We start from the raw sequence: 21,839 nt of genomic DNA, 5'->3' as shown, positions 1-21,839 counted from the left end.
TTTCTAACATAACTAGCACACATATATACCATATATACAAAAATATACGTATTGCATATCTGCCTATGTTTCAAGTTGGATGAGAAGCATGAGGAAACCTTGTCTGATCCTGGTGTCATCAACCTTGAGCACGGGAGCCCTAGTCACGTCTGTTTAGTATTATTTACAGATTCTAAAACACAAAAACCCATGTTGTTTAGCCTCAGAATGGTCTACAGAATTTCTACGGTGAAGTATTAAGGAGACACTGGCACTGTTTTGTATACGGTTAAGCTAGATGACTTAACTCTGTCTGTGTCCTGAGGTTCTATTACTTAAGGAAGATGGGCTTGCACAGAATCCCTCAAGGCCTGTAACTTGTCTTTGAGCGTCTATCATAAACACAAACGGAGCCAGGACCACCAAGTGTTATCTCACACACCGACATTTTGACATTTTACTGCAAGATTTATGGCCGTAATAAACAATCTCAGTGCCTTTCTTGAACCTAACACAGCCTCCCTTTGCAAGCCCTAGCAAAACCCCACTGAACCAAATAACCATCTGAAAAACAAAACAAAACAACAGTGAAACTGAGAAGCAACTCTTGCCTTTCCATAAGAGCCAAGACACCAAACGAGAGGTAGAGAGACACTAACTCAATTAGAGAAACAAACCCAAGTTTACCACAGCAGCATCTTGCCTGGGGGAAGATGGGACACCCTGAAAGGGAGCAGGCAGGGAACTCGCTAATCTTCGCACACCAACTGGCTCCAGTCCCAAGCGGGGCTGAAGCACTATCTTTTCCCTGGGAAACTGGTAAGCACCATTGTTCCTTTCCATGTGCAGGGATAACATATATTTCCCAAATCGCTATCTTAAAATCCCATTAAGCGAAATAACTTTTCTTCATGTCCTTGCATCCCAGATGGAGTCGGAGGGAGTCTGAGGGAGAGGGAGGGCGAGAAGGACGGTCTTGCAGCCTGGTTTGAATCTGATTTGAATCATTTTGAATATATTTGGAACAGCCTTCCCACTTGAATGCAACCCTGTCCCAAGTTTCAAAGTGACCGAACAGTGACACCGTGTGCATTTTGTTTCTTATTAATCTTACACATTGACAGTCTTTGTTAAGTCGCAGGCACGCCTTCAACAGCCGACATTTTCATATTTGTTAGACGCGCTGACCTGAAGTTCACCTCGGCCTTGGACTTTGCGTCTAAAAGGTCTATACAGTGTCTTTTAGAGAGCTGGGTGCTTTGCCCAGGTCAGTCCTTCCCAGGAAAAAAACAAGGGGAAAAGGCAAAGGAAATGTAAGCATTATGGGATGTATTGACTGTATTTGTCCTTTGTTCTTTAGCGTGAGGGCCTCCAATCCAGGCTGTCCTCTATCTCAAACACTTCCCTAGAGTAAATTGGGGAATGGCAGGATTTTAAACCGCCTGGTAGTGGCATTTAAGGGCTTCCTCCCACTTACACTAGGTTAGGGAAAAACAACACTTGACCGGCCATTTTTACCAATTAACTTGTTTTGGGTGTAATTTCCTGGTGATGGTTTAAAATAACGATACAGACCAGAGATAAGGATTAATATTCACTTCAGGATTGCACACGACTTTTACCCAGGATTCTCTATATCCTAATGACCAGAGTCCTCCAAAGAGGCAAGCACTCTCAAAGCAGTGAGTCCCACAGGTATCTTTGGACACTAGACTAACTCAAAGGGTGTTTATTTGGGTATTGATGCTAAAATGTTTCTTGAGTATGTCACATGGCTTTAACCAAAAACACGACAAAAAATTCCATGGGAGAGACATCATTTCTGGGTGAGCAAGTGGGGGGCTGGGTTCCACTCTTTCCATTTCAGGAGACCAGATGTGCTCGCTGCTGTAACAGCAGTGACCCCGGTTGCTTCCATTTCATCTGGCAAAACCCATTGGCTCCAAGCTCCCGACCAGAGTAGGAAAAAAAAGTCCACATTGTGCAGCAGACATACTCTGGTTGCTTGCTTCCATAAAGGCAGCATTTGGAAAATATTTACTTTTACCCCTGCATATACACTTGGCACCATTAAATCTAACCAGCCTGCATGTGTAGGGTTGTCTTAAGTCCCTGCACGGTTGACATTCTGAACCCTTAGGTTGTTCCCAAAATTAAGAAGAAGAAAAATTCTTTATCTTTGTCACGATCATTTTCCTGCCTCGATCATTTGAAGGTCAGTATACAGGAAAGGACAAGAATTCGGTCCCTAGACAATAGAGCACAACCTAGACACTTAAAGCTAATCTGGATGTATGAAAAATAAAATATCGGCTAACACTTCATGTGCAACAGACAAATGAGGCAAGATTCCCTGTGTGCTTCTTGCACACAGTGTTCCTCCTCTCTCCCACCCTCCCAGCTCCTCCTCAGCTCCCCTTCCCATCCTCAGTTTGCTCTTTGCCCCCATCCCGGTCCACACATATTATTTATTATTTTCTGGAGAACAGAAGCGGGGCTGGGGGTTTACAATATGGCACGGCGTGTAGGAAAGCAGCTTCCTGCCCGAGCTTGTGCCATTGCTCCTTGGCAGATTGTAGCAGCCCTCTTAATATCCCACGGTGGTTTAATAATAACTACAACAGGAAAACTTCAGCAACGTGAACATGAGGGCACTCCCGAGCCAGCGAGTGAAAGAGCGAGAGCATTTGCTTACTGGTGGTGGGGGTTTTAGGAACCCTATTCCTATCCGTAGGGCTTCCACTTCCCTGTTCTGACAATCTTGGCATTTTAGTGAGTTGCAGTTGGGGAGAAGATCATAGTCTATGCTTGAAAATTGCCAAGAAAACACTTTGCAAGATATCTGCCCTTTTCTCCCACACTTTAGAGACTAGCATATGGGTTGCCACATAAAAACCAAAACACCCTGGCCAATCAGAATCATTCTCCTCTCCCTTTTTCATACAAAGGGGGCATAATGGAACATTAGAAACTTGCTGTTTGGATTTTAATGGTTCTCTGATGAGTTCTAAGCATATCTGTTTTGTGACAAACCCACAAACCACTCTTGGTTCTCCAGCATTTAAGGTTTTGGTGTTTTCATAATCTATGCCTATTTACCTGCTGCTATTCCCTCAGAATGGAAGAGATAATTCAATATGAAATACAGCATGTATTACTCCTGAAAAGAGGAATTTCTATCCTTTCCTCTGTAATTGAGGTCATTCAACCACCAGGGTTCACCTGGAGTCCACACCATGATACACGCGTCAGTCCGAGCCATTTTATCTTTTGTGGTGATAGTCAGGATCGCGGCTCTAACATTGACATCAAACTCTGTCTGGGCAGATGACTAAGAGTGCTGCACAATGTAAACTTTTGACCCTCAACTTTTTGACCTGCAGTTGTAACACACTAACCACAAAGATACACAGCCCTGGGCCTCTTCTTTAGGGGGAAGGGGCGCTCTGGGTCTCAGGCAGTCCTCCTCCCATCACCTCCTGTTGGAATTAGAGGATGGAGTGTATATTTTTGTGTATTTGTGAGCGTGTTTCCTGTCAAACCGGCCTCCTGCTTCTTTTTTAAGTCAAAATTTAGGAGCCAGATTAATTCGAAATCACTGGCAATACCACTAACAAGGACAATTTAGGGGAGAACCGGAGAGTCTTTTGAAAGCAAAAGTGTAAGAAAAGAGGGGGAGGAGGGAAATCTGGATGGGGTGGATTTTGTTTTATTTAAAATAAAGCCGCAGCCTTAATTGTTGGGAGACTTGGCCCAGGCAGGCCGCTTGACTGTGAACTTGTACTAAAGCGTGCTCTGCTGGCGATTCCTAGGGTGTGCAGATTTATCTTCTCTGCATTTACTTAACCCGGCAGTGAACTGCATGGACGCCATTTGTTAGGTGATGACAGACTTCACCTCCAGCAAAGGCTGCTTTACAAAATCTCAATAATTACCCGGTAACCCTCATAACAAATATTATTATTGAAAGGTCCAGTTTGTGAGAAAGGGATCTGATAAAGACAAAATTCTTTTCAGAAAACACCGAAGAAAACAAATCTGGGCTTCCCTTCCAGTCCTGGACTATGGCTTTCCTCCCTTCTTTGGCTTAGCCTAGGCTGAACCGGGCAGGCACTCTTGCCTTGGCATCCTGTTTATATTTGTGTCATTGGCTAAAAAAGATTTCCCCTTTAGAAGCCAAGGGCTGTAGCCTGAGATACTCTGCCTTCTCAAACCATGGGTAGACCTCAGTCAGGAAGGGGGATGCTAAAGACATCTTGCAAGCCGAGATCATCCAGTCTTCTGTACTGTGGCTGTCCAGATGTAAGCGTATCCACATCCCAGCAGCACAACTGTCTCTCTCTCTCTCTCTCTCTCTCTCTCTCTTTCTTCAGAGCCAAATGAAATGAAGCAGGGCAAAGTGGGAAATCACAGGAGAAAAAGGAATCTTGGCATAATGTTGTGAAATTAGACCAGGGAAACCCTAACAAACCCCTAAGTGTGACCAGAAGCTTCCTCTGATACTCATAGTTGAGGAAATATATTCTTTTTGGCTTGTAGAAACAAACAAGGCCCTGCACACTTCCGCCACCTTCTCCTTTTACAAGAGAGCACACAGATTTCTGCCACCAGCTGAAGCTGGATGTCTTCATAAAGCTCTCAGTGGGCCAGGGCTTTTTTTTTTTCCCTCTAAGTTCCTCTTTTAAGAAAAAAAGACTCAGAAGAATCCACAAGAAGATATAACTCATTTACAAAATGAGCAGACACCCAACTACCTTCTTAAGTCTGCTTCCCATGAAAACAGTAAGAAAGAAAAAATTCCCTCCAGTAACAGTCACACAGATCCGACTGGATGCTCTATTTCTTAAAAGTCACTTAACTCCACGTGGGTTGAGCTGCCCTCTTAAATTCTACTTAATCCTTGTGAAGATTAAAACAGACAGAGGTAAGCAAGCTGGCAAAACTCATAGCCCCCTCCCCTTTTTTTTAAATTTGTGAGAAAGAGCCCTAGGAATGTATTTGGTTGGCTATGATAACCTCAGCCTTTACCCATCTCCACATCCCAGGGTGTGGCCAAAGGATGCTGTAGGTACTTTTTTCCCTAGGTGTACCCATGAACCTACCAGCATTTCTATGACCTTTTTTTTTTTTTTTTTTTTTTTTGGTTTGTTTGCTTGCTTTCTTTTGCTACTTATTTCAACCACTGAGAAACTATACAAGCAAAACCACCAGACATATAACCAAAACAGAACCACAACCCAACATTGTCTAGGAACCTACACTCGGAGCAGATAGACAAAGAATCCACATTCTCAGCCACAGCAGATAAGAACCTATTTTCATGTAAATTTTTATTCTAGTTCCTTCTATGGAGGTGGACACATCTTCCTGGGTACTGAAGTCCCAATGTTCACACAAAATAACTTCATGGATCCTTCAGTTTGCCCCTAGTCAGGAAGAGTAGGATTTGTGAGAGAGTTTTGATTTTTTTTTTTAAGTTCTAGGTTTGGTTTTCTTTGAATTTCAAAATTTGGGGCTCCTGTAAATTTATGTTGAATGAAGGAAACTTCTGCATGATAATATTTGTTGGTATTTCAAATCAACACTTCAAACCATTTCTCCTTAAGCACTTGGTAAACACCTTTACTAACTAGTAGGTAAAGAAAACGACCTAGTTCCAGAGAAAAAGAAGAGCCTTTTCTTTTCTTATTTTATTTTATGCTTCATTTCTAAACACAGTTCGAAGTTTTGGCTTAGCCTCAGACAGGACTGGGGGTAGTTTATTAGGTCTCTGGTGGGTACGTACCCTGAGGAGACACCAGGACAGGCCAGAAAGTTCCCACTCGAGCTTGGCTTGCCATCAAAGGACAAGGAAGGCTGGGGCCCAGACGGGAATGGGACCCAGGAAATTTATATTTTACCTAACTTCACTCATTGGTGCAATTTTGGAGACTGTTTTGGAAAACATAGATTATGTAAATTTCCTGGGATCAAACAGAAAGAACAAACAACAAAAGAGAAGAGGAAATCTCCTACTGACAAAGGAGCAATTTCTTCCTAAACTACCCTTTATGATGTGTCAAGAAAAACAGCCTAATGGCTCTGGGGACTTTTAAGTTGGGCATTTGAAGACACCTCAATTTCCCTTAAAACTTTAGGCACAGTTTTAAAAGAGAGAATTGGTCTGCATGTTGGAGAGGGCTTCATTTCTCTATCTTTAGTGTTATCTAGGGAAACCTCTAAGTTGCCTTTCGAGGGTCCTGTGCATAGATGTCTTATTCCTACAAAGACGAGAAGGGAAAGGAAAGAAGGGAGGCAGAAGATAGGCAAGGCGGAAGAAAAGAAAGCGCTTTAACCCCTTTCAATTAGCCTGAGGATTCAAAGACTAAAGTTAAATCCGGCCATAAAGTTTATTGCTTCAGACTCACAGGCTGGTGAGAACACTACCAGTCAAATGAAAAGAACTAACAGGCAAACAGGGTTGGGCCTGGCCCGGTGCGGGGAAGCAGAGTACTTCCTAGGTGGGGACCCACTGTCCCCAACATCCTGTGGGTGCAGACTGCTCTCTGCCACACAGCCAAGGCCCCAGCCAACTTCCACTCTCTCCAGTCGGTCTGAAACTCAGGCCCAAAGGCCGCCGCCTCAATTCAGTCCTGCCAAAAGACCCTGGCCCGGCGAAGACATATTGCCACAGCCCCATAAGGAATCCCGCCAGTGTTGGCCTCGGCCCTTCCCGGGCCTTTCTTTCAAACTCTCCAGTTCAGTTCACCCTTTTCCTCCAGTGGCCCCAGCCCCTTCAACTCCCAGAGCTCCGCAATCCCCAAATAGCCTGGGCCTGACCAACCCTAGAAAGAGGGGCGGGGGGCTGCCAAGTTTTCACAGACGGACCCATTTTCACACACACAAAATCATCTTTTTGCACGCCGGCGGGAGCAGCGGAAGTCATTAACATCCACGATTGTGCAGCAATTAAAGTTAGGCCTGGAGATGCGGCTCGGCCACAGGCGTTCTTCACCATGCTGCTTCCACAAAGCTGGCTCTGGCTTTGCTAATTTAGGCAGACAGAAGGAAAAGTTTGTTCTCCCATTTTGAATTCACAGACAGCTTCCCAGTTACTGAGCCAGAGAGAAAGAGAGGACAAGAAACTTTTCAGAGTGCAAATAAACTCAAGAGGAGGCGAGCTTACCTTAACATGGAGGGAGCCATTTTTTTTTTTTTCAGAGAGTTCTGAGAACTTGTGGTTTGGACACTTCTGGACCTAAAATTGACACTTTGAATGACCAGGCAGCACACGTAGCCTGCAAAAGAGTCAAATGGAGTCCAGCGTTAGTGAGATTATATGTTATGTGGTATATAATGTTGGATGTCAACCCCCCAAAACCATAAAACTTACTTTAATGGCCCCACGTGACGTTTTATAGCCAGTGAGCCGATCTGTCTGGGCTATGGATGATTTTACGATCTAATTCATAGACAAAACCCTATTCATTTGGAACCCAAATGTCATATAGCCGGAACTGGGGCTTATAAAGTTTACTGTTTTATAACTTTTAAAAGGAAAGACGGCATCCGTGTAAGCAGCCAGTAAATGTGCAAATCTCTAGTTGGGCTTTAGCTGCTCTGAGGAGTTTCCCAGTGGAGCTAGGATGGGGTAAGTACTTTCCATTTGTAGCAAATTAATTGTAGCAAAAGAAGCCAACTGGTTCAGGAAGAGCGAGGGGACGAGTGCTGGGGTTGGTTAGTGGGCAGAGGGTTTGGGGTCTGGCAGAGAAGCCTCTTGAGCAAGGCCTAGACTAGCCACAGGAATGAAGGCTCTATGTGGGCCGGAGGAGTGTGGCTAACAAAGCCCTGGATTCTCTCTCTTTCCCTCCCTCTCCTTCTTGGTACAAAGTTAACTTGGTTTCCTCAAAGATGGACAAGGTGAACTCAGGCTTTGGAACCTCCTACAGCTTTTCCCACCTTGTGACCTGAGTTTTCTGATGGTTCAGAGTTAGGAAGGCTGTGAGTCAAGATGTTGGTGGGAAGCCACAATGAATAGGCAGGCTGCCCAGGTAACCTAGACTCAGCAGCTTACAGCACTACTGGACACACAGAGAAACAGAAAGAGCGGCTTGCTATTTGGCATAAATCAGACCAAGAGAACTTACAATAGAAAGTTTATTTTTTTTTGTTTCCAGTCAGTGTTTTTTTTCCTTAAAAAAAAAAAAAAAAAAAAAAAAAGCTGATCACAGTTTGCTTAAACAGCCAGACTTGGACAATATTTGTAACTTTTTCACAAAAACATACATCACTGAAGCTGCGCTTATAAGAGCCACTTCCAGAGTTCGTGCAAAGGGTCCTACAAAGGCACGCAGGGACACACCGCTTGGAGTCACAGTTTTTGTCACAGAGCCACTAGCCACTACACGTTGAACAAGTTAAGTTGTGTCTTATCAAGTCACCTCTACAACAGCATTAATTACACAAGGAATATAGGTAGTTTGAATAAAAATATCTTTAACAGCTTGGAGCTATTGAGACAGGAACACTTCCACGCACATGCACATTAAAGAACTTAAGTGCAACACACAACATTGGCACTAAACGAGGTCGAAGGGGGTCTTTTTTTGTGTGTGTGTAGGGGGTTTTTTTTTCTCTTTTCTTTTTTTGTTTTAGTTACTTCAAGTAACACAGCTTGCTTCATATAAATAAGTTAAAACATCTATTTTTTTTTCAAGACAAAGCCATTCAGGACAAAGAGATGAACAGAAGCTGATCTACTTATACAGGCGCTATAATGGCAATAAACAGGCTCATGATTAAAAGATGAATTAGGGCAACGAGAACAGGGCTTCTTCACAGAAGGAACACAAGGGGAGTTTCAGAAAGTCACCTTAGTACTGACACTACGGAGAGTTGCTCCGCGCTACTACTGCCCAGTACTTTGGCCGCTCAGAACCTCAGGGGCGGAAGGCCCCCCCTGCCGCGGCCATACTCATACTTTTCAGCTTATTATCCTTTTTCCACTTCATCCTCCTGTTTTGGAACCAGATTTTAATTTGTCTCTCGGAGAGGCAAAGGGCATGTGCTATTTCAATCCTTCTTCGGCGGGTCAGGTAGCGGTTGAAGTGGAATTCTTTCTCCAGCTCCAGGGTCTGGTAGCGCGTGTAGGCCGTCCGGGCCCTTTTGCCTTCTGGGCCACCTATGTTGTCTGCAACAGAAAAGTCAGCGGTTTAGCCAGCAACTCCTCAGCACCTGGTTCCAAAAAGTCAGCCAGGGTCCTGAGCTGGGGAGAAGGCTCAACAAGTTCTCCCTCCTCACCGACCCTTCCCGAATTTCCTTCCCCTTCCTTTCTGGCGAGAAAACCTACGTGGTTTGGACTCTGGGAACAACCGGCCCACCTGAGGCAGGAACTCTGTGTTTAAAGACAGCTTGGCTTTCCCTCGCCCCCTGGTCTGCTCTTTGGCCCTGGACGAGTTGTCCTAAGCGGGGGCACTGCCCTCCCAGTCTGCCCACCGCTCAGAAACGCACCGAAGCACTGCTTTCCTCTCAGTTCCCAAGTGGCCTCTAGGTCACCCTCAGTTAAAGTCCCAGCTGAGCTAACCGCCTCCTGTTCCAGCGTACACTTGGGGCGCCCGATTTCTTTTTCTTCCCTTTCCTTCGCTACCCTTCTTGCCCCCAAACTTCAGAATCCCGCCTGCCTTCGCCTGGCTTATTCCCCCCAAGCCCCTTTTAGGGGGCTCTAATTAGTAACGCTGTTTCCCCAGCGTAGCCCTTCCCATAAATTATCTGTCCTGACAAGCCCGATTCACGGCCCCTACTGCCATCCCTACCTCTGCGTGCCCTACTCCGCTGGCCTGACCCAGAAGCGCGTTCCGAGGCACTGGGATTCCAGATGGAATTTTTTCCTCTTTCAACATCTAAACTTGCTCGACCACCCCATTTTCCTCCCTCCCCTCTCCCCGGTATCTGTGAACGCAGGCTGCTGCTGCAGTAATGGGAAGGAAGGAAAGAGGAAGGCAGGGAAAGAAGAGCCGCAGGGAGAGGCTCTGCGGGCTGGAGAGAGGCGAGACAAGGAGAGAGACCCGGAGAGAGGCTGCAGAGAACAGAGGGTGACCAAGACCCGCGCCCCCAAGGACGCGTGGATCAGAAAACGGCTGGCTTTACCGTGACTAATGTGCAGCTTGCGCATCCAGGGGTAGATCTGGGGTTGAGCGGGCGGCGCCGGGCTCGGCTCGCTCTGGGCGCCCGCCTGCTCGCTGCTGGCAGGGGCGTCCTCCTCCGCTGCGGACGCCGTGCCAACCCCCTCTCTGCTGCTGATGTGGGTGCTGCCGGCGTTGGCCGAGGCGCCGCTGGAGTTGCCCAGGGAGTTTTTCCCGCCGTGGTGGCTGTCGCTGCCGGGCGAGGGGGCCACCGCTGAGCAGGGCAGCGGGTCGGGCGGTGGCGAGTGCGTGGACGTGGCCGGCTGGCTGTACCTGGGCTCGGCGGGCGCCGCACTGGCCCCAGCCGCGTAGCTGCGGGCGCGCTCGCCGGAGCCAAAGTGGCCGGAACCCGAACGGCCGACGCTGAGATCCATGCCATTGTAGCCGTAGCCGTACCTGCCGGAGTGCATGCTCGCCGAGTCCCTGAATTGTTCGCTCACGGAACTATGATCTCCATAATTATGCAACTGGTAGTCCGGGCCATTTGGATAGCGACCGCAAAATGAGTTTACAAAATAAGAGCTCATTTGTTTTTTGATATGTGTGCTTGATTTGTGGCTCGCGGTCGTTTGTGCGTCTATAGCACCCTTGCACAATTTATGATGAATTATGGAAATGACTGGGACATGTACTCGGTTCCCTCCTACGTAGGCACCCAAATATGGGGTACGACTTCGAATCACGTGCTTTTGTTGTCCAGTCGTAAATCCTGCCTGATGACCTCTAGAGGTAAACTCGTGCACTAATGGGGGAGTTGGGTGGAGGCGAGAGGGGTGGCGCGCGCTCCCTGGGCGCGTGCCCGCCACCCGCCACCGCCGTTCAGTCGGACTCGAGCGCCACCCGCTGGAGACTGGGCGCATCGCTCCGCTTCCGACCTCGGGCAGCAAGGGCCGGGGTCGAATTGAGGTTACAGCCCATTATGGCAAAATTATTGCATTTCCCTCGCAGTTCCATTAGGATGTACCAATTGTGAGGCCGTCAGCTGCCGATCGCACACCCGGCGAGGATACAGAGGATTAGGGGGAGGTGATGACTTAGAATTATTTACAACAACTTTATTTCCCCGGCTTTGTATCCCCTCTTATTTTTGTGTAGAGGTTGGGGTCGGTTTGCCCGCCCGGCTGGCAGCTGTGAATTTTGAAAACACAGATATCACCTTCGAGGAAGGGAAGACGATTTAGCCAATTGAAGAAATAAATCCTGCCCACAGCAGCAGCCACAATTATGGCTCTGTGTTTGTGAGCGCATGAAGGACAGTGTCCCTGCCGCTCTTAAACCACAGGCGTCTATTAAAGACAGCTTTTGTGTAGTGTTTCTCCGAGGCGAGGTCAAATTCCATACACTCGTATAACCAGAATCATTTTTTTCTTCCGTGAAAATATGTTTTTCGTGTCATTAGTTTGCTATCTCATTTGTTTATTTATCCAGCCTGGAAGATCTTCGTCCCTGGTCCGTTTCTTCTGACTAGCCCGGCCCCAGGTAGCAGGGTTCTTGGTGAACCCAGAGAGTGGGCCCTGATACCCAACGGCCTCCGAGGCTGCTTGGAAGCTGGGATCCGTGGGTAGAGCTATTGGGATCTCGCTTAGACCACTGGGAATAAATTGCGGAAACTAATGGAATCATTTCGTGGCAGTGCCTAGTATCACCGTAGTTATTTTCCTGGGCTCCGATAGACGAAAGTAAATCACAAATGTAGCTGAGAGGAGAAGAGACTTTCTCTACTAGAGGCCTGGCATCTCAGGAGTCCCTGGCACGTTTGGAAGCCAGGACTCTTGCGGCTCTCATGGTCCTGGGCCCCCTCTTTGGGTCCTGAAAGCGGTTAGGTGGCGGCGTTCAGCTCATGAGGCTGGGAGTGAAATCGGGAGCTGGGAGCCTGCAGGAGCCTAGTCGCTCCGAGGTTGTAATGTTCCTCTCGCGCCCAGGTTGGCTTGCCTCCGTTGAGGCTGCTACTCTCCCACTGACGGGTATGCGCCGGTAGAGAGATTTGGTTCTGTCGGGGAAGGGGCGAGTTCCCCTTTGTTCCTCAGGCTTCTTGTTTAGGGGCATCCTGAGAGGCCGGGACAGGGCTGGGGCCCAGCTTGTAGACCCTTTCTTTTCAGTAGCCAGAGTCGATTTGGCGATGCCCTTTAGGATTTGATGGCGAGGGACCAAGGCGGAAAAACCCAGGCACCAAACGGGGCACTGCCTGGGGCTCCTTCTTCCCCCAACAACCCCGCGTCTGTAGCTCACAGAGCGCAGAGACGCTAACACAGCAGCAGGACCAATTCTGGGTGCACCCCGGGATTCCCAAGCTGGCTCGGGCAGCCTTGGGGAGAAAACCTGTGTGTGTGTGTGTGTGTGTGTGTGTGTATTTACAGTGCGTCTGTCCCACAGCTGACATTGGGTGTGTGGTATTTTGTTTGTTTGTTTTCTGTAATAAGTAAATGCATGCGTAGACGCTCGCAGAGCTTTGGACGCTTTTCCCTAAGCTGCAGAAAAAGCAGACTGGAAGAAAACTTGGGGAGCAGGCAAAGGCACCAGGGGGCAAAGCCAATAGAGGTTACAACGATGGCCTGGTCCCTGCCTGGAGTCTACTCGCCCGCCTTGGCCTCAGAGTCTTCCCCGCTGGCCTGCGTGGAATTGATGAGTTTATTTTCCTTTTTCCACTTCATGCGCCGATTCTGGAACCAGATCTTGATCTGGCGCTCGGTGAGGCAGAGCGCGTTGGCGATCTCGATGCGGCGCCGCCGAGTCAGGTAGCGGTTGAAGTGGAATTCCTTCTCCAGCTCCAGGGTCTGGTAGCGCGTGTAGGTCTGGCGGCCTCTGCGCCCGTGACTCCCATACACGGCACCTGCAGGCAGAAATGAGGTGCGGATAAGCGAGGCAAAAACAACCCACCCCGTGTGACTCCCAGCCAGCAGTCTCTAAACTGGAAACTACACTACTTCCACCCCAGCTTCTAGCCTCACAACCGAGAAGGGGGGTGGGGGGGGGGAAGCCAGCTGGATGGCAAGGATTATTTCATACCAAGCGAGATGTTTCATTCACCTCAAAACGATTTGGGTGGGAAGTTATTGATTTTGACAAATGTGGTTTGTATTAAAACCATTAGACGTGAAGAACATATTTAATTTGAGGGACCAAAGTCACTGTTTCAAGGGAGGGAAGCAATTATTTGTCTGTGGGTGAAGTGGGGATCCTAGGAGCAGTATGGGAATTGAAGGCTCACATTGGTGTCTGTGAAAGAAGCTAAGAGGCTCCTCAAGTCAGATCTCAGTGGATTTTGGGAAAGCTAACTATGGCCAGCCTTCTCAAGCCTTTGCATATTGTTAGCAGTTGTGTGATCTCTCTGCAAACACTCCACTGGGGAGAGTTAAGTTTCAAAGCAACGACATTGTAAGGTCTAAGGTTCCAGTTAGGCTCTGTCCCTGCTCCGAAGGTTAAGAGGATGCTCTCTGTGGTCTTTGAAAGCATGGGGCAAAGAGAGGGTGCTGGAGGTGAGGTGGTGGCAGACTGGCAGTTACTGAATGTGTCGAGCTATCTGGGTGCCAGAGGTACCCAAGGCTGAGAGAATTTACTCCCCAAGCCAGGTATGAGGCCCAGGCAGGGTCTCAGGAGGAGGGCAGAAGTTGGCTGAGAGTTGGAAGTTAAGTGGAAAGTAAAAGAGAGAGAGAAAGAGAGAGAGAGAGAGAGAGAGAGAGAGAGAGAGAGAGAGAGAGAGAGAGGATATTCTGAGGTGGTGCCCCCCCCAAGCTTTGGTGGAGACACTGAAAGAGATCAAATGTGGAAATGAAGGCCTCTGCCTGTCTGGGGTTGTGGACTTCCAAAGGACAGAAGAGAGAGGAGGGGGGTAGGAAAGTGAAGGAGTTTGTCTATGCCACCTTCTGGAGGCCTCTCTGCTTGGAAACCTGAGGGGGGGTGTCATCAGGGTGCAGCTGAGCAGGTTTTCTCATCTCAACCAGTTTTCCTCTCTCTCTTCTGTTGCCCCTGTTACAGGGCTCATAGCCAGGCAGTGAGTCCTCACCCTCCCCTAAAATGTCACCTTACAGGGAGCTCATGGCCCTGTCTTTCCTCTGGCTGGGCCTCATTGTCCCATGGGACTGTATGGGTTTGACTTTCCTTCTTCCTTCCTTCCTTCTTTCCTTCTTCCTTCCTTCCTTCCTTTTTTCTTTCTGTTTCTTTTGCTCTCTCTAAAATTTAAAAAACAGCAAAGAAGGAAAATTTGCTCATTCTTTCCTTCTATCTTCCCCTTCCTTCCTTCCTTCCTTCCTTCCTTCCTTCCTTCCTTCCTTCCTTCCTTCCTTCCTTCCTTCCTTTCTTCTTGTCTCCCTGCCAATTTTTCAATCTCCCTACACTCTCTGGGGTGGGGAAGCAGGGAAATGCCTTACCCGCACAGGAATTCATCCGCTGCATCCAGGGGTAAACAGGACTTGTGTACTTCCGGTCGGTGCCTTCCTCATGGAGGGCTTTGCCCTGCACGCTGCTGCTGTCAGGTTTGTACTGCTGCTCGGGAGAAAAGTGCAGGTAGTCCCCGGGGCCCCTCTGCTTGCTATTGCCCGAGGGTGAGGCGCCACTGAGGTCCTTATCAGAATAGAAACATGAGGCCCCGTACTCGTAGGATGCCCGGTTGCAGGCCAGGACCGAGTTGGACTGTTGGTAGAAACAAGGTGAGGTGTATGTCTTGTCCGGAAGACTCGACGCCCCATAAGAGGCCGGGAAGGGCCTCAGCGCGTCATAGCCGGCCGGGTAGAGGGGCAGCTGGCCCAAGAAGGAGTCCTGGCCGCTGGGCAGGCTCCCAGGGAAAGTGGGATTCACAAAATAGGAACTCATTTGCGCGCCCCTCTGCAGGACTGTGATTTGTTGTGTATTAGTACATCTGGCTATAACTATTAGTAGTCATCGAACTGGTTTGTTTCTGGATGGCCGAACGCCAAAAGCGACAGCAGCAAATCGCACCAGCTGACGCAGCGGCGGCCAATGGGAAAGAGCGCCGGAGCCCGCTCCCCGGGGACCGCGGCGACCGAGGCAGCAAAGTTACAAACAGCCCCCAGCCCGCCCGCCCGCCGCCCGCCCGGCAGATTAATGGGCACACACAGCCTGCCGGCCCCGCTCTCCCCCACACACCCCCGAACGCCAGCGGCGGGCACGGGCCGGGCAGAGACGTGTAGATCAGAGGCACTAGTGCCCAGGTCAACAAGCAGGCCTGCTCTTTCCTTTATTTGCCTTCTTGGGTTTTGCTGGTTTTCCTCCCCAAACAGAAAACCTGGCAAGCCTGAGCCAGTGGGGCGGTGACAGGGATGGCTTTGCTCTTGAGAGCCTCCTGCCCCAGTCAGGTCCTGGGTTACCCCTCCCCTTGTGCTCCCTTAATCACGGGTGTGGGTTCTTGAAACGGAGAAGGGTCTCTGAAGAGCCAGGCCTTCACTCTCTGCTTTTGAGCTCTGTGTTTTAGGGTTCCTTGAACGCCTTATTACCACCCATTCTTATTACAGGTTTGGCCTTACTGCCCTAAAACTGAGAGATCACCCCTCACTGACAAGGCCCAGGCCAAAGGCAGGGCCTTCCCGCGGCCCCTTCTCAGCACCGCGCTCCATGTTTGACTCTCTTGCAATGGCCCATGCTTAACAGCAAATACCTACACCGGCTGTGTATTGCATCATGTCTTTGAACTTACAGAAAGGAAAGGTTAAAACCCATGGTTTTCCACAAGAAATAATCTACAGAAGAGTGTTTGTGAGACTGAAACAGGAAGCCATCCATGGGGCTTACTCCCCTCACCCAGCTTCGAGCATCCCAGCACTCCTCTAAGTTACTGGAACTGCTTAGAGCAGCTACGGATAAAAGTCTAGATACAATATCTCCCCGGTCTCATTCCAGAAGCAGGAGAGACCCCGGGCCCTTGGTTGAGCAGGGCACGGAGTGCAGCTCCTGGAACCCAGAGCCTCACAGGATCTCTAATGGGACTGGTTTCGAGGTAGCACGGAGATGGGCACTGTCACAAGCAAGCGCAGGCGTACACACTTTGTCCCCTACCATACACCTTAAACTGTTCCTGCTGTTACAGTATCTCTAAAACCAGAATAGTCCTGTCATCCTGTCACTTGCTCCAAGATCCTGAATTGCCTAGACCACCGGCCAGGCCTGGGGATACTCAGATAGGGCGTGGGAAACCTGTCTTGGGCTTGCCTCTACGTGGATCAGTCTCGATTTGTAAAACGTGATATTGGTTCGAAGGCATTTTCATGACTGTTTGCCCCTGAATTAGCTTTAAAATCTTCAATTCTGTGGGTGTCCAAGAGACTATTTACAGATCTAGCTGGGGCCCAGGAGGTTGTTTGTAAGATCTGTAAAATCCTGACCCTTGCAGACTGACAGGGATCCAGCTTGCGGGGAGGTGACAATTGGCAATGGTCCCGTAGGAATCTGTTGCAGACTTCCTTAATCTCTTTCTTGCTTTTCGATTTTCCCCCTGATCTTCCTCCCCTCAAAAGGGAAAATTTGAAAAAAGGACTTGCCTAAGATCGGCCTCCAGAGAGCCTGTTAAGGCATGCCGAAGGAAGGCTGCGCCAGAGGCCTTGTGCTTAATGTCTTGATCCCTCCAGCCCAAGAAAGTTTTCCCTTTGTATATAAACGAGCTGTTCAGGAGAGGATAAAATTTAACATTCCTCACAGAGAAGATACAATATATGGGAAATGAAGACACAGGAGAAAAAAAGGGGGGGATTTTTTTTTCTTAAAAGGCTGCTTGAAGAAAATAAGTTTGAGTTATTGGTTCTTAAACAACAAATGATCAGGTAACAATTATTTCAAGCAATAGTATTCGAAATGAAAGTAGCCATTTCCCAGGTGTTAATTGTTTACATTTGTCAGTTCCCTTTCAAGTGTCTCTGTCTCACAGAGCTGAGGCTGGCGGCAGCTTACCACCGTTATCGCTATGGTTTGATCTGAATTTTAGATTTAATTGTCTCAGCCAATAAAAGAATTTGTTTTCTCAGCTAGAAGCCAGAAAATGTGTTTCTAGCTTCTGTAAACAGTAAGGTGGAAAACTATTAAATTGAAATCTTAACGTGTAAGCCCAGGCTAGTGTGTATTTAAGTTGGCAGTCAACCTATTTATTCTTTCATGTATGTGTTTATATACAAATGTCTATAAACATATACATGGCTGTATGTGGAGCAAGAGAGTCGTGATGGAGAAGTGTTGAAAAGGAACTCCACAGCTTCAATAGAGACTCATCCTGAGATGGTGAGCACGACCATCCCAGGACCCTGCTAGGTCACAGTCACACAGAAAACTTACCTTTTATCTTCTCTTCAAAGAGGGTAGGATGGCAGTAGGGTCACACAGTTTTTCCCTTTGAGGGTTACCCATTGAGCCCCTCCACTTCTGCCAGCCTGGAGCCTGGCCTGCAGGTGTGTGAGGACCCAGAAGGTCCATCTCCATCCAGCCAAATCTCTAGGCCAGAACCCAAAGCACACAGGTGTGGGCCTCTGTCAGTTACCGGCCTGGAGCCGCCTTCCATGCTACAGCCAATCCTCAGGGTCAGCCAGGCCAGCAGGCCTCAGAACTACAACTGGTCTCTCCGATGTCAGAATCCCAAAGCCAAAGCATTTCCCAACTGGCGTGAGCCCTCAGGACGCCTTTGGGACGCGCAGTTTGGACAGAAGCAGCCATGACCAGCCAGGCGGCCTGTACAACCAGTCTCCATGGTGCTGGGCTGGGGGAGAGGGAAGGACCCGAGTCTATTCCAGCGGCTGAGGTTTCTGTCATGGGTAGCCGAAGCAAGGAGATTTCACAGCCAAATAGACCCTTGGAGACTGCCCCTCAGGTCCCCTTTTGTCCCCCCCTTCCCCTGCTTCTGGGGAATCTGAGGGGCCCGTATAGCAGTCGCGCCAGACTCAAAGAGGCGGGCCGCTGCTGGCGCCGGTCCCGGCGACGGCCACAGCGTGGCAGCAGCGAGCTCACGGCTCGGTCGCAATAAATAATCCGCCTGCGGCAGCCGCAGTCAGGCAGCCAGCGGCCCTAGGAGGCAAATGCTTTATCTGCCCCTGCCCGGGGCGCATCCACAGAGCTGTCCGGCAAACATTCCAAACATCTACATGTCCTTCTTAATTAATTGTCTGGGTTAGGCCGAGATATTATCTTGAGATAGGAAAACAGCAACAACAACATCCAAAAACCAAATAAACAAAAAAGACCCATAGCCAGGAACCTCGAGACTGATGGTCGCATTGCTCTGCCTCCCGGGGACAAATCTAACCTGGCCAGACCCGCTTTTAGACCCACCCACCATGGCTGGTGCCACCGCGCAATGCAAACCCATCGCTAGGCCAGCAGCTCTCAGTGCCGTCTCACTGCTAGCTGTAGTCCTTTCCCTGGTAGCCAGGGAGGTGGGGAACCGTGGACACCAGTCTGCCACTGTACGTCGGTGGCTTGGGACTGCGACCCTGCTATTGCCCAGACACCATTTTGCAACCTTTCTTCAGAAACCTTAGATGTGGTCCTTCCACCTGCATCGACACAACACTCCCCTGCACCGAAACATCCCCCTCCCCCAGTAGCACCCAATTAACTCGATTCTCTCCTCCAACACAGATTTCCACACATGCACCTAGCCCCTTTCCCAGGGCTCGAGACATCACTCTGGTCGGAAAACCGGGCAAACGAAACAGGCAACCATCGGAGAACTCTGAATTAGTAAGTTTTGTTTCTGTGTTTGCTTCCTTTCCCGTTCTTTTCTTTCTCGGCCTAGCTCCACAGGAAAGAACAGTGTACGGACAGTGTACGGAAGCTAACAAAACGCCCGCGCTACTCGCTTTGCTCGCCTCTCTGTCCACATTCCCAGGTCGGGAACTATCTCCGGTTACTGGGAAAATCAGTTGAATCAATTGGGTCACAAATGAAATAATCCCAAATTCCAGAGGCTGATAGGGAACAGTAGAATACCAAATCACTTCCTTTGGGGCTTCCCGAGGGTCACTGGGAAAAGGGGGGGGGATGAAGACCCAAGTGGTGCTGCCCGGTGCCAGGGCGCTGTGCCACAGAGGGAAGGCTGATCTGCCTTTAGGGAGGAGGGAAAGGAGTGATTGTAGGTGGTGGGTGAGAATGGGTGAATGTTTGGGCTGTGGTGTGTATTGGGGCTGAGTGTGAAGGGACAGTATGGAAGAGGGTGGAAAATGCCCCTTTTCAAAGTCGCTCCTTGTGCCCTCTCTCGCCACTGTGGTACCTCACCCACCTTTGCCCTGTCTCCTTCCCACATGTCTCACCTTCAGACCGCAGCTCCCAGAAGCTCCTGCCCCTCTGACAGCTGTCGCTTCGGCAGCCCAAGAGACGAATTGTCCTCCTTCCTGGTGCCAGAGGACGCAGGAAATTAGCCAGGTTGCAAGTTGCAAAGCGGCGGCGGCTGCTCCAGGAACTGGACGCGCCCCACCTCCAGCGACAGCGGCCGGCCTGGGCCTGGCTGCGGCTTCCCCTCGCTCGCCATCGCCGGACAAAGCACAGCCCAGGCAGGCTGGGAAGGCAGAGCTCCGAAGCAAGCAGGATGGAGCGGAGCAAAAGAATGCGGCTCTATTCTCGCAAGGGAAATTATAAAAAAGTTCATGTTCACGGTTCCTATCCACATGACCGACAGCGGCCAATGGAAGGGCCGAACAACTCATAAAGTTGTATTGCAAAGTTGTAAATTTTCATAAACAACAACGGATTTATGACCCTTTCCCCATCACTAAGAGGAGGCAGCTCTTACACAGGCGCCATCTTACCACCGAGGCTGTCCCGATTTGGGGCTGCAGGTTTTACAGACCCTTTTAGGTCCGATTTTATTAAAAGAATCCAAAGAAGCTGGCCCAACCCAGCCAGGGGATAAGAATGGAGACCTTCGCGAGCCAAGCCCAGGATACTCTAAGCTACTTCCACCGCCTCCCACCCCTGGTCCCTCGCCGCTAGCCCCTTCCCCAGCCACAGTCCTTCCTCCGCAACAGGACTTGACTAGGTTGCGCTGCCAGGTCTGAGGCCCATGGCGGTCCAAGAATCTCCCAGCCGCAGTGTTGGACCCTGGGGCATCCTCACATCTACTGAAGGCTAAGTGGGGGTACTGCGGCAGGGACCCTGAATCCCATTTCCTTCCTACCCTAGGGCTGTACTCAAGGCGCATGCGGAATCCGGAATCATTTGGAGGGTAGGTAGTACCCTTTTAGAGCTCAGCCTACACCTTTAGAGGAAAGTCGAATTGGAATTCGTTCATGGAATTTATGGAAGTTTGAGAGGCTGTAGATGGAACATACCGCATTAACAAATAGTCTGTTTTCAACGGATCCAGATCAGATAGACATTGGTGCACATACAACGGCCAGACAAAAACCATCTACAAAGAGGAAGGCACGTATACAGCTATAGTCACAGAAAAACACAGAAACCTACCATTATAGACATGGTAGATGTTCGCACACACATGATGGAAATGCATACAATTATAAAAACTGTAAGCAACCGCACAGAGAAATAGAAACGTGCTTATGTACATGTAAAACACGTAAAAAGAGACGTGATACATTTGTCCACGGATATCTAGAATGTTGGCTCCAGGACAGTCTCTCTGCATTTGCTTCCCATTTCTTTGGCCTATGGCCAGGGCCTGTGCTTCAGTTATGGCCACTTCCCCTTGCCCCAGACCCCGTGGATAAAGCAGTCCATGTTTCTTTGTCACCAAGCATCTTTATTGTAACATAAAACACAGGTAACTGGGCAGGGAAGCATGCCTTCCCTAGACCTCAGTCTAGGTGTAGGGGGGACATGGGGAGACAGGGGAGATGATGGGCCCAGGGTGGGTGCTGGACCTCCCCCACCCACTACAGAATTAGTTCAATACAACACACCATGCTACAAAGTCACCCCATTAAAACATCCTTCCCAAGTCAAGACATTCCTTTACAAATGAGCTTCAAGATTATAGAAATGACAACAACAACAACAAAAAATTCTGGTTCAAATATACAGTATTTGTCCTCGTAGGAAAAGTCAGAGTATACATATTTGACATGGCGGAACAGTAGGACACAGAAGCAAGGGAGAAGAGGACAGCAAGGCTGGGAACATCAACTTAGTCCCCCCCCCCAAAGAAAAAAAAAACAAAACAAAAAACCACGAAGCTATTTCAGAGGACTGCAGCCAGTTCAGGAATGCTCCCCTCCTGGAGTAGGGGTAATGGCCCTGAACTTGAGGTGCCAACGCCAGAGAAAGAGGGATTCTAGGTTGCAGCACTTGGTATGCTTTGGAATAAATATATTACTTTTCAATTGAAATAGAAGCCAGTGCCCTGGTCCCTGAACCTCATTGCCTTGTCAGTGAAGCTTCAGTGACCCCAAAGACTGTCAGCTAGAAGCATCAAGGCCTGGCCTGGGAGAGATGGGCACGGAGAAGCAGGCAAGCTTGCCAGCGCAAAATAGGTAGTTTAGGGCTAGTAGGTAGTACTGATCAGTGTTGGCAGGTACGGGGGAGCAGGTGCTGGGTGTCTGCCAGTGTTGGGACGTGGAGGGGTTTCTGGGGAGTGGTGGCCCACTGGGGCTGGGCCCATAGGTAGTTTGGGAGGGCCTCTCAAAGAAGCCTGTGCTAGGTAGTATTTTAGCTGTGCCTGCGCACAACACTGGCCCAGGATTGGGGTTATCTACTGGGTTCCTCAGAGGCAGAGAGGGTCCCCAAGGTGATCTAATTTCCCTGGGAGCTAGA

General features: G+C 49.2%; 3 protein-coding genes and 1 long non-coding RNA gene across 8 annotated transcripts in view; 1 reads left to right on the top strand and 3 right to left on the bottom strand.

Moving 5' to 3' along the window:
• The window catches only part of Hoxa3 (homeobox A3), a 44,050-nt gene extending 24,581 nt beyond the window's left edge, over positions 1-19,469 (bottom strand). For both annotated transcript variants that reach the window (XM_032906499.1, XM_032906498.1), the window contains exons 1-2: positions 19,382-19,469; positions 7,145-7,256 (exon numbers count right to left, since the gene is read on the bottom strand). The gene's annotated coding sequence lies outside the window, so the exon portion shown is untranslated. The remainder of the gene's footprint in view (positions 1-7,144; positions 7,257-19,381) is intronic.
• On the top strand, positions 7,502-21,816 carry LOC116903810. Of its 2 annotated transcripts, XR_004388298.1 has the most exons (4): positions 7,502-7,609; positions 18,711-18,812; positions 19,388-20,292; positions 21,419-21,816. It is a non-coding gene; the product is annotated as an uncharacterized LOC116903810 (long non-coding RNA). The 2 variants fall into 2 exon arrangements; XR_004388297.1 differs by lacking the exon at positions 21,419-21,816 and having other exon boundaries at positions 19,388-21,221.
• Hoxa5 (homeobox A5) lies at positions 8,098-12,488 on the bottom strand. The gene is made up of 2 exons (XM_032906502.1): positions 10,105-12,488; positions 8,098-9,148 (listed from the first exon to the last, which is right to left on the bottom strand). The coding sequence occupies exons 1-2, from the start codon at positions 10,997-10,999 to the stop codon at positions 8,898-8,900; spliced, it is 1,146 nt and encodes a 381-aa protein (XP_032762393.1). The 5' UTR covers positions 11,000-12,488; the 3' UTR covers positions 8,098-8,897.
• On the bottom strand, positions 11,488-19,793 carry Hoxa6 (homeobox A6). Of its 3 annotated transcripts, none has more exons than XM_032906503.1 (3): positions 19,382-19,793; positions 14,507-14,768; positions 11,488-12,969 (listed from the first exon to the last, which is right to left on the bottom strand). In XM_032906503.1, exons 1-3 carry the CDS (start codon positions 19,772-19,774, stop codon positions 12,710-12,712), a joined length of 915 nt encoding a protein of 304 aa, XP_032762394.1. In that variant the 5' UTR covers positions 19,775-19,793; the 3' UTR covers positions 11,488-12,709. The 3 variants fall into 3 exon arrangements, with proteins under 3 accessions (XP_032762394.1, XP_032762395.1, XP_032762397.1); XM_032906504.1 differs by having other exon boundaries at positions 14,507-14,621; XM_032906506.1 differs by lacking the exon at positions 19,382-19,793 and having other exon boundaries at positions 14,507-16,072.
• Positions 21,817-21,839: the final 23 nt, after the last annotated feature.

Source organism: Rattus rattus, chromosome 6, assembly GCF_011064425.1.
Source record: "Rattus rattus isolate New Zealand chromosome 6, Rrattus_CSIRO_v1, whole genome shotgun sequence".
NCBI lineage: Eukaryota > Metazoa > Chordata > Mammalia > Rodentia > Muridae > Rattus > Rattus rattus.
Note: the sequence above shows the minus strand (reverse complement) of the source record. Positions and strands in the feature narration are given on the sequence as shown.

Bases quoted from the DNA above. Each gene is read 5' to 3' on its own strand.
- Hoxa5 (XM_032906502.1), bottom strand. From the start codon at position 10,999: ATGCGCCCAGTCTCCAGCGGGTGGCGCTCGAGTCCGACTGAACGGCGG. The intron at 9,149-10,104 runs GTAAAGCCAGCC...TTTCTGTTGCAG, and splicing joins CAAGCTGCACATTAGTCACG to ACAACATAGGTGGCCCAGAA.
- Hoxa6 (XM_032906503.1), bottom strand. From the start codon at position 19,774: ATGAGTTGTTCGGCCCTTCCATTGGCCGCTGTCGGTCATGTGGATAGG. The intron at 14,769-19,381 runs GTGAGACATGTG...TTCTACCAACAG, and splicing joins CTGGGAGCTGCGGTCTGAAG to TCCAACTCGGTCCTGGCCTG. The intron at 12,970-14,506 runs GTAAGGCATTTC...TTCTGCCTGCAG, and splicing joins GCGGATGAATTCCTGTGCGG to GTGCCGTGTATGGGAGTCAC.